We start from the raw sequence: 12,055 nt of genomic DNA on the forward strand, positions 1-12,055 counted from the left end.
GCTCTGGAGTCACACGTAGGCCAGACCACATAAGGATGGTAGATTTCCTTCCCTAAAGAACAATAGTGAACCAGATAGGTTTTTATGACAATCAGCAATAGTTTCATGGTCATCATCAGACTTTTAATTCCAGATTTTTTTTTTTGATTGAACTCAAATTTCACTATCTGCCGTGGTGGGATTTGAACCCAGGTCCTCAGAGCACTACTCTGGGTCTCTGGGGTACTAGTCCAGTAACTATACCACTGCCTCCCCCACTCCAGTGACATGCACAGCTTTTCTGGTAAATTTGAGGCTTGACAACACCTCACAGGAAGGGAGTGAGAAGAAATTGGAGGAATTGTCACCCTCAGGACAGCTTCTGCCCAACTTCACATACCTAAAGAAACCTAAAAAGAGTGGCAACACACATATTTGTTCAAAAAGTATTCTCTTCTGATCTACCTCATAAAACTCTTGATGTTTCACTAATACACAACATCAGTTAGCAGTGAGTTCTCATTATAGCAAACTAAGCATTGTTTTAAAGCAAAGCTTATATAGGTCAACAATAGGTCAATGGTAACCCCCCAGGATATTGATAGTGGGAGATTCAGCAATGGTAATGCCATTGAATATCATGGGGCGATGGTTAGATTCTCTGTTGTTGGAGATGGTCATTGCCTGGCACTTGTGTAGTGCGAATGTTACTTGCCACTTATCAGCCCAAACCTGGATATTGTCCTGCTGCATTTGGACATGGACTGTTTCAGTATCTGAGGAGTTACAAATGGTGGCTGAACATTATGTAATCATCGGCGAACATCCCCACTTCTGACCTTCTGATGGAAAGAGGGTCATTGATAAGCAGCTGAGGATGGTTGGGCCTAGGACACTACCCCAAGGAACTCCTGCAGTGATGTCCTGGAACTGAGATGATTGACCTACAACAACCACAACCACAACCATTGGAGAATTTTCCCTCTGATTCCCATTGACTCCAGTTTTGCTCCGGTTCCTTGATGCCACACTTGGTCAAATACTGCTTTGATGTCAAGGACAGTAACTGTTGCTTCACCTCGAGTTCAGTTTAAACCAAGGCTGTAATGAGGTCAGAAGCTGACTGACGCTGGCGGAACCCAAATTGTGCCTCTAAGCAAGTGCCACTTGTTAGCATTGTTGATGACCCCTTCCATCACTATACTGATGATCAAGAGTAAACTGATGGAGCAGTAATTGACGAGGTTGGATTTGTCCTGCTTTTTGTATACAGGGCATACCTGGGCAATTTTCCACATTGCTGGGTAGATGCCAGTGTTGTAGCTGTACTGGAACAGCTTGTTTAGGGGCGCAGCAAGTTCTGGAGCACAAGTCTTCAGTACTATTGCCGGAATATAGTCAGGGCCCATAGCCTTTGCACTATCCTGTGCCGTTCAGCCATTTCTTGATTTCACGTGGAGTGAATCGAAGTGGCTGATGACTGGGATCTACGATGCTGGGATCTGTGATGCTGGGGGCTTCCGGAGGATTATGCTGTCTGCCATATTGGATTGGGCTGATCTTTAGGTGTCCAGGGAACACCCCAGGACTACTAAGATGGCTTGTCAAAATACTAAACCAGATCCTCAGCTTGTTGTAGAAACCTTTCGGATATTGCGCTGTTCCAGCGTCTGGCTTACCCATGATAAATTTTGATTAGGAATATGGCACTAACAGGCAGGAAGGGCCCTTCACCATGCTATTTAAAAGTCTAGTTCAGTACATACAGTTTAGTTACTGGTTGATATTTGAGGCTACAGGTTAACTCCAGAATGTAATTGTTGGGGGAGATATGACCATGGTTGGGTGAAACTTAATTCTGACTGCTGAAAAGAAGACTTTTCTGGTGCTGTGCTGTTTTTGGCAGCCAGGGGCGACCTGGTAGAGCCATCTCGGAGCCAGATGATGAGGGGGAGCAGCAAGGAAGATTTGGGAAAGCAGGAACAGATGGGACAAGAGCCAAGATACTATGCAGGAGTCCACAGTGAGTCTTCAGAGAGCACTTCTCCTCCATGAACTTCACTAATAAGCAATTTCTGAAGCAAATTATCATGTTTAAATACGTTCACAGCCTCCTACTATCTGTGTAACCACCTCCAAAGTTATAGAAACTCACTGGTGACCTGTCCATTCCTCCAAATCTGGCTTGATACGCAATTTTTCTTATCTTTGTCCCCACCATGGGTGGCCATGCCTTCTGCTGCCTTGGTCAAACTCATTGGAATGCCTTCCTTAATCCTATCTCCTCCTGGAAAAACACATCCCTTTCACCAAGCTTTTGTTCACCTCTTCTAATGTCTCCTTCTTTGGCTTGGCCTTTATTTTTTCCCTGCAATTCTATCAAGTACCTTGGGAAGTTTTTCTTAAATGTTAAAGGCAACATTTAAATGCAAGTTGTTGTTGTATAGGACAGGTTGGGAGAGTGTCTACTTTTGGGAAAGCCGGGTCTAATTGCTCTGTTATAAAGCTAAGTCTTGCTTTTGTTTTTTTTGTTGGAAAAAATAATTGTACAGTTTTTAAATTAATAGAATACATAATCTTTCTTGTGGTCTTCCCCTAACTTTCATTCTCTCCCCATTTTCTGATATAATCTTATTTTTTCTCTCTGCTCCCGTTTTTCTCTCTTTTTTCCTTCTTTTTCCTCATACTTATTTTTTCATTCCTCTCTCTTGCCCAGTGCCTGTCTCATTCTCTGTTTTTCTCCCTCTCTTTATTTCCATTTCTCTTAATTCTCTTCTTTTCCTTCCCCTTTCCCTCTTCCTTCCATGTTCTCTCTCTTGGTAGGTTGTAACATCACAGTACACGCTGACTGGAATTTTCTGCTCCATTTGGTGAGGGGCATCATGGTGGGCAGGGGGAATTCGGTGAGAGGTGCAGAAATTGGTATTACACCAGTGTGAAATCACAGCAGGATCATCTGGAGACCAATATGAACCTGATTTGCATCCCACTAATGAGATACAAAGTAAGGCCTGGCTGGAATCGGATCCCCCACGTTCGATTTACCGTTACGCCAGCTCAGAACATGTCTGGACAAACATGATGTGCAGAAGCCTTTAAGGCCTTGCTCAGATCGTGAGCATCCGAGGAGAGGAAGATGCTGGAGCCTTACAGCTACCGGACCCTGGAGGAACACAAGCATCTCATGCTGGGTGAATCTTCATGCACATGGAAGGTGGGAGGTCCCCACACAGCAGCTTCAACTTCGCTGACTTCACCTTCTTCCATTTTCCAATTTAAAAAATTTATTTGTTGGGCGTTGCTGGCCAGGCCAGCATTTATTGCTCATCCCTAATTGCCCTTGTTCAGAGGGCATTTAAGAGTCAACCACATTTCTATGGGTCTGGAATCACATGTTGGCCAGGTAAGGATGGCAGATTTCTTTCCCTAAAAGACATTGGCGAACCACGTTAAACTTTTAAACTTTTAATTTCAGATTTTTGTTGAATTCATATTTCACCATCTGCCATGGTGGGATTCAAACCCAGGTCCCCAGAGCATTACACTGGGTTTCTTGGAATACCAGTCCAGTGACAATACCACTATGCCACCACCTCTCCATTGATGCTTTGGACCTGCTTTGGAACTTCACAGACGTCGCCATGGGCTGGTACATATGATCGGCGAAGATGGGAGGCAGGGAGAGGATGGTCTAGGTGTGAGTGGGAGAGGAAGGTGTACTGGGGCTGGTGAGATTGGAAGTGGGCTGTGGTGTGGGGCAGGTGGCGGCAGGTGTAAGATTGTCGGTGGGGGGCAAAGTTGTCAGAGGACTGAGGTTAGGGTGGGCGCGAGGGTGTCAGGTTGGGGTAAGGTTTGGAATTTGGAGTGATGAGAATGAGAGAGGGGAGAGTGAGCCAGTAGGGTGAGAAGGTGCTGGTGTGTCAGTATCAGTAGAAGGGACGGCAAGGGTGGTTGGTGGGGGACATGGAAACAAACACGGACCCTGGGGATGGGAAGGAGGAGGTCAGGGAAGTTGGGGTGGGATTTTCAGGAAGGTAGGGAATGTGCACGCTCACCTGGACATCCTGGAATGACAAGGGTTCGGGCTGTAAAGTAATGGTAGGGGGGTGGAAGGTGATGCCAGGGGAGTGGATTATGATGGGGGAAAGCACATGGGTGACTGGGGGAGTGGAAAGGATAGGGGAGCTAATCAAAAATTAGTGACTATCATGCTGTGCAAATTGAAAGTGAGCGGAGCCTCGTGTTGAATGGGGACAGGTGTTGCATGGGAGTGTAGACAGTGGATGGGCGGAGATGCAGGTCAGCTCAGATGGACAAGTGAAAGAGAAGCCCAGTAGGCAACATTGAAAATGCTCGGGACAGTGAGATGAGTGTGATGGATGAAGGCTCCGCATGTATAGGGGAGTGCCTGCATGAGGCTCCGAAAGGCCCTGCCACACACAGACTTCTCCCTCCAGAATCACTCATGGGCTGGCAGCATGCAGCTGAACTGCTAATTGGCGGGGGGGGGGGAGGGTGGAAGCTTGTCAATGAAGCTGAAAGACAACATTGCATATTATTCAATGAAAGTGAATATGTTTGCAGATTGTAAAGTGGCAAAGTGTGTACGTCCATGCAACTGCTTGTGATCAGAATTTCTTAACTTTTCTAGGCCACTACTACTTCTAGGGGCTGCCCTGACATCCGGAGCAAGGGTTGAGACAGGCTCTGCAATGGTTGACCCTGTTACTTATGATGACTTCGGTATGCGTCCTCTGAAGAGCCGAGGCCTTGAGGGCCCCGACTTGTTTTGGCTGTCCTCCTATAGGCCAGCTGCTTCCTCTGTGGTGACAGAGGTCAAGGTTGGGGAGGCCACAGGCAAAGGGGACTTGGAGGGAGCAGACAGCCTCTGGGATTCCTGAGTGGATGACCCTGGGGTGTCCAGCTGCCGCTCCTCCTCCTCCTTCTGGGTGCCCAAGGATCCAGCCTCACTCCTGGAGGGGAAGGAGCACCAGGAGGGACGCCGAGGTGCCCCGTTTCTTTCTCACATTGTCACTGCAGGAACTCACCATGGCTACCGCACATCTTCGTGTTCTGTTGGACCAGGGTGGACCAGGCATCTGCCATCTTTCCATGGAGACCTCCATGCACCAGTTCATCAGAGAGCAGGCAGACGCGCTTCTCCAACTCGTGTGCCACACTGTTAAGGGCTTCCAACAGCTCTGCATGATTTTCCCCTGCCTTCTGCTGATTCCACGATGAGTTGGAAGGCCAAATCTAGAGGTTCATCATCTGACTCGGATCTCACAGATGCCTCTTCCCCAGCAGTCCTCCGAGTGCTGGGGAGCTCGGTTGAACCTGCCTCCTCCTGCTACAGACACTTGTCCATGTATTGACCACCAGATTGTGGACCGAACCTGCTCTAGATCTTGGTCCCACCAAAGTGCGTATCTCTCTGCTGGTGGAGGGTGTGAGTAAGCGATGTGATGGATCTTACAGGCTGCTTATTTCCAGCTCTTCAATGGAGAGGTGTCCTCTTGGCTGGAGGTGAGGATGTGGATGGAGATGAGGGACTGGCTGGCTGAGGGCATTGGTCACTTGGTAGGGCTCCCTATGAACCAAATTAGTGCATGGCAGCAGAGTCAAAAACAAGAGGGAGAGCACTCACAGTTACGTTGAAAGATGGATGATGCTGTGCAGGGTCCACACGTGGGCGTTCGCCGCCGGCTTCACCGTCACCGCAGGCATGGTCCACGTCCTCGTCAGTCAGCACGATAGCACACCTCAAAGTGAGTGAGGGGCCTAATGTGGGCCACTCTTCCCCCAGCCTGGGACCTCTCCTTTATGTTGTGAGCCAGCTTCTCCTACATGAATAAAGATGGAGAGAGCATGAGCAGGATGCATGCCACTGTGAGGAATGTTTGTGTGGTGAGCAGAGCCATCGATGGGATGAGGACGTGAGCTCCAGATGATATAAGCCTGATGAAGATGTGAGGGTATATGTGAGAGTTAGTGATGTTGTCCCTTGAGGTGTCAGATCCCTGTGGATGTGTGATGGGTTTGGGGGTGTGTGGGTTGAGAATGATGAGGTGGTTGACTTACCCTGGCGGAACAGCTGAGAACATTCATCCTCTTCCTGCATGGATGGCTGACCTCGCCTGTGCTCCATTAGAGCTGACTGCCGTTGCCATGGCTCCCCAGGCCAGATTGATGACTTTGGTGAACCACCTGCGGCCAGAGCAGGGGTAGAGGAGTTTATGGCGGCCTTCCACTGTATCCAGCAAGTGCTCCGGAGAGGCATCACTTAATCTGAGCGCTGCCTTTACCTTTGCTTTCGGGGCCATCTGTCACCTGGAGTAGACCTGGTCTGTAGACATGTAGTAGTCTTGCTCTGGCATGCTTTAAATGTGGCACCTGGACCAAGAAAGTGCTGAGGATATGGCGGGGTAGGCAAATCCAAGCTGCCTGCCAGAGATCCATCATGTTTCCCATGAATGCATTATTAATGCGGCGGGACACATCAGAAAGGAGACGATACAGTGCAAAAATCCGCCATTGCGGCCAGAGGGTAAAATATTGTTTTTCACGCTCGCTACCACACTTACTGCAAATCTGGGATGATTCCACCTGCTGTCTCTATCAGCCTTTGTCTTTTTCATTGTTCAAGTTGTTACAGAACAAACCATTCCAGACATCACTTGAAATGCCTTTGCTTACTAAGTAAAACCTAATGTATATGGTTGCCAGTTTGGTAGATATTTCAGGAGCTGCAATATTATTATCTCACAGGGGTTTGAAGCACTGTATTGTTATCATGTGTAGTTCCTTGGAGCCTTTATCTGTCAACTTTGTATAATTGCACAGAGACCTTGGTGTGTGGTGTGTAGTTATAGAGTCAATCTCTGTGTTTTCTATTTAGTCATCTCTGTGATATCACTTATCAAACAATACAGAGGTTGGTGTACTCTATGAAGCTGTTTTTTTTTATTTAGCTGGGTAAGATTCTGAACTTAGGATGATTCCTAAGTGAACCAAAACATCCAAATACTAATCACTGGAATGCTGAGATTCTGGCATGTCATGCCAAATGTAGGTTTGGGTCCAGAATTCCCTGCGTAATAGGTTCCTTGACTATACTATTGCAAAGACACTATAAGAGGGAGATTACCTGGTTGTAGAGCAGCAATAACAGGTCATCAGGCCATGAACCTGCTCATGTTCTCCCATAATTGTCTGTTTGAATCCCATCAGTCTGGTTTCCATGGTACTGGGACATAAATGATATTCAGTATGAATGTAACTACAGTGCAATAACTCTTGTCATCTTCCTTAACTCCTTGATAACTTTCAGCATAATCAATTATTGATCTCATCCATCTCTTTTCCTTCATCCTTTGCTCGGTTGGTAGCACACTCACTTCTAATTTAGAAGTTCTATTTGACTGACACTTCCAGTGTTGAGGGACTGTGCTGCAATTTTGGAGGTGCCATCTTTCAGATCCAATATTAAACCAAGGCTTCACTTGCCCTCCAAGGTGGACCTAGAGGATCCCGTGGCACTATTTTGAAGAAGACCACCTGTATGTAACAAAAATGGCTTAGGCTTGAATCCAGCACTGTCTGATGAAAACAGAATTGTCTTTATTTGTTACCTATAAAGTTTCAATGTGAAATCGATTGAAGTGTGGTGCAGAGGCCAGTTCAAGTGCTCTGATTGCTGCCCTAGTTGCTGATCTCTTAGCTCCTGGAATTCAAATCAAATCCAGATCCTAGACACCATAGACCTACAGAACTCAACTGACAGTCTCAATAGAAGGAATTTTCTTTGATGTGGGGGGAATTGCAATGTTTTATTTATAGCTGATGTACTTGGTCCCTTCCAAGGCAGCTTGCTTTGTTAACTAACACTGGATAGGTGGCATGAGATTGCTCTTGACCTTTGTAAGGCAGATGGACCAAGGCATGCAGATCAACTGATTGTATTCTTATGTCTCCTTTCCTTACATTGTTGGGCTCATGAATGCAAATGATTTTCCCAATGGTGCTAAGTATTCATGCTAAGTTTTAAAATAAAAACATTTAAATAAATGACATGGACAGATAAGGCCACAGCTCATAAGGTGATCGAGCTGCTGTAATACTGAGAAATAGAGACCTGGACAGCCCTATCTTCATATCCTGATCTTGGCTCAGACAACAGTTGGGGCATGAAAGCTGCTGGGAAGTGCATATGTGGTGGTGTCCACTGAAAACAGCAACAGGTTTGGCTGTGATGTCCCCTAATGATGTAGCCTAATGACACTCACTATTTAGAATTATACAAGAAAAATAGCTAGGTGGGCATAATGCTACAAATACAAAGCTTGTAAACTGTACTCCAGCGAGAATCACCACCTGAAGAAGATGGGCGCAAAAAGTTGGGGGAAAGGAATAAAAAGTTTTTAAAATTAAAATAGAATCATTTGTTCCTATTTTATTTTATGAGTGGCCAGGATAATGGGACTGGGATTTTAAACAACACTCCCATTAACAATTTCCCCATTAGTTGGTACCTGAGCTGCAGCAAATATTCTTCAATTTGTTCCAGTTCCCCTTATGTCTTACATAAAATTATCGAGACCATACAGCACAGAAAAACACTATTCACCCCAACTGATCCATGTCCTCCTCTCAACCATCTCCATCTAACACTATCAGCTTATCCTTTGTCACAAAACTATAATATTATTGTGGGTTTATGGTTGTCTGTGTGGCTGATTTAATTAAATTAGAGTCAGAAAGACTGCAAGGTTGAAATTATCAAAAGAAATTAAATGTGAAAATGCTAATGAGTAAACTAGGATGAGGGTTCCACAGATAAGGTGTGAAGGAAATTTGCATTTTAAGGTAAGTGGAATGGTGATAAGGCTTCAAAGGAATGGTAGGATGTTTACAACTAACAAGATAAATAGGGCAAGGTTATTATGTTTATTTTTCCGAAAAGGAAAGAAGCCATATTGACAACATGAAAGATCTCTATATTATGAGAAAGGTAAATTTCCAAAGACCTGTTGAGCAATGGAATTTACAGATTGAAGATAGAGAAAACATATATAAAAAAGGGTGGAAGGCTATGTAGGGGGTGTAGCCATGTGAGATCGCTAGGTACACTGCATGAAGCAGTCCAACTAACGTTGTATTATAAGCGTTTGGAATTCCACTGTTGAGTGGGTGCTGCAGTAAACTTGTTGGGTTAATTTTGTAATTTCAAGTCTATTTTGGATTGTTGCCTTAAAGTGGGTGTGTAGTTGGGAGCCTGTTTAATTAAGAGTTTTGTGTTAATACTAACTTTTAAGACAAAGTAGCCGTGTAACTGTAAGCTTGTGTGTGTTTGTTGTTTTTTTTCCTTTTGTTAACAAATATTTTAACTTAATTTTAAAATCTCTATAGGTGTTAGTGGATTCAATCCTTCCGAATTCAGTGCATAAGTCTTGTTGTGATAAATACAAATTGCAAAACCGTTGTGACAACGCGGCCAAGTTTCCTTTGTGGATTTGGTCCACCTGGCACATCATAACACGTTCTATTCTTTTCTTCCTCGTGTGTTTATCTACTTTCCCCTTAAATGCATCTATGCTATTATCCTATTCACCTCAACTACTCCTTACAAAACAGAGTTGCACATTCTAACCACTTTTTGGGTGAAGAAGTTTCTCCTGAATTCCTTATTGGATTTATTAGTGACTATTTATATCTATTATATTTGTGACTCCTAGTTTTGGTCTCCCCTACAAGTGGAAATATTTTCTATCTATCTATCTAGACTATCAGACACCTTCATAATTTTATTTTTTAAGATGAGATCAACTTTGGTGAAAAAAACGTGGATGCCTGGGCAATAGAAACATTGAGGAAGGATGTGGGAGAGACTAAGGTTGGGGTAACCTTCTCATCCTCACTTTCTCTCCCTTTCTTTCCCTCCTCTTAGAGAAAGAAGAATGTGCATATTTATAAAAACATCAACAGAGCTGGGAGAGAAGAACTTCTGAACCCTGACACCAGAAGGAGGCAGGAGAGCAGTGGGAATGTGGTTCCTGTGTTAATACAAACTGGCAGCTAATTTAATTCTTCATTTTTTCCTTTCAGAGCAATGATGCCTTAGGGAACACCTGGAACTGGCTGTATTTTATCCCCCTCATCATAATTGGCTCCTTTTTTATGCTGAATCTTGTCCTTGGTGTCCTGTCAGGGTAAGTAGTTCTTGGTCTATCTGTGTTTTATTTTGAAAGATTTAGCTCCCTGACTTTAATACCTAGATCATTGTAAGATACACCATTTAATGAAAGTAAGCTCTTCCCATTTGCTATGTGGCGTTACAGGGCAGAAAACTTTGATCAATGAGATAGTTTGGTGAACTATGATAATTTCATGTTGTGGCATTGTTTTTCCTTATCATTTTTGATCTGGATGGGTTTAACAGTTTGGTGATCAGATGGTATGGGGGTAAAAGAAAGCCACCATAGCTTTCCCACTGTAACTGTCTGTTAGGAGGTTCACAGGGGAATATCATTTGCCACAAGAATTCTGTCTCTCTTCCTTTCATCCCCCACCACTCCCACCCCTTTATCTATACCCAACACTCCCCATAATTTCCCTAGGGAAATGCCATAGTCTTCTTCTGCCAGTCTGATCATGATAACCTGAATCTGGGACTGTGTGTAATAGGATGGAAGCTGCTTTCTCTACTTTCATCTCCACTTCATGGGTCTGAACTTTAGTATTGTAACACTGCAGTTTTAAGAAACACACCAGACCTCTTTACAGCAAACACTGTTCTGTTTGCTGTTGCTTTTTGTATAAATTCTGTAGAATTTGTTTCGAATTATTTGCTCAAAAACTGTCTCTCTGGTCTTAAGTTGATTTTGAGCACCCCCACCATATTGGTAAATTCAGACTGCCAAATAAGCAATATAACTTGAAAAGGCCACGAGCACTGCTGGTGTAGAAAAATTAAGTGTCATGCTGGTTGTAGTATGGAACACCCAAACGAGAGTCAGCATCTTCATAGAAGGGTCAAAACCAAGGGGGGAAAATGTTGGTGAGTATAATTATGGACCACAGGCAGGCTTGGTTTCCAGGGAGGCCAATCCCAAGTTTTAGGGTATCTGCAGAACATTTTAGGAAGTACTTGAAAAGGAGATCCCACTGCCCCTTTAGTTTATTTTTTTTAACCATTTTAAAACAAAGGTGTTTCTCTGATCCTACAAAGAGACAGTTGTTTCCTCCAGTGGCTTGTCTGAATAAATTTAATCATGTTTAAAAATGTTGAGTGCTGGAAGACAGTAAAATAAATGGAATTCATATTGAATTAAATATCTTGAGTTGACATTAGAATATATTTATATGTTGGTGTTGAGTCTTCAACTGTTGATGAGCAACCTCTGGATACAGCCTCTCCTGCTTAATTTCTGCTAGTGATTTTAGGACTGGTTGGAAAGCCAATAGAGAGCTCCCTCTCTAACAGCACTGTGGGTGTACCTACACCACATGGACAGCAGAGCTTCAAGAAGGCAGCTCACTACCACCTTCTCAAGAGCAATTAGGATGAGCAAAAAATTCTGGCCTAGTCAGCGACACCTACATCCCTTGAACTATTAAAGAGTAACTGCTTATTTCTGAGCTTCTGACCTCCAGATTTAGGTCCCTGATGTCAATTTTTGACAAGTCTCATCAGTTCTTTTCCATTGTTCAGCAGGATCACTGCGAACTCGGTATTGTCAGCATGCTATCAATGTAGCCAATTTCATCCTAGATGGCTTGGTACTCAGCCTGTCAATACCAACACTGGTAGCTTTTCAGATTGGCTTCCATAATGGACAGTTACTCTGCTTATGCCTTTTACTTGAGTGTCTTCAAAGGCAACCGCCCCCCCCACCCCGCCCCCCGCCTCCAGGCGACTTTCAAATACCCCCTCTTTATTATGTTTTTCTCATTTACAGGCTGCAGATGCTTCCCCTAACCGTGACCATCTGATCTGCAGCCCATTACCGAGCCAGGCAACCCCATGGCCACCGACTGTAAGATCATGACCACATCCTGTACACCAAGCTGTGCCTTA

At 44.4% G+C, this 12,055-nt stretch overlaps 1 protein-coding gene across 1 annotated transcript in view; it reads left to right on the plus strand.

Moving 5' to 3' along the window:
• Positions 1 to 12,055, plus strand: part of LOC121271161 (voltage-dependent P/Q-type calcium channel subunit alpha-1A-like) — a 760,453-nt gene that overhangs the window by 461,736 nt on the left and 286,662 nt on the right. The window contains exon 10 of the mRNA XM_041176921.1: positions 10,084 to 10,187. Coding sequence (XP_041032855.1) covers positions 10,084 to 10,187 — 104 coding nt within the window. The remainder of the gene's footprint in view (positions 1 to 10,083; positions 10,188 to 12,055) is intronic.

The sequence above is a fragment of the Carcharodon carcharias genome, chromosome 30 (genome assembly GCF_017639515.1).
Source record: "Carcharodon carcharias isolate sCarCar2 chromosome 30, sCarCar2.pri, whole genome shotgun sequence".
Classification (NCBI taxonomy): Eukaryota; Metazoa; Chordata; class Chondrichthyes; order Lamniformes; family Lamnidae; genus Carcharodon; species Carcharodon carcharias.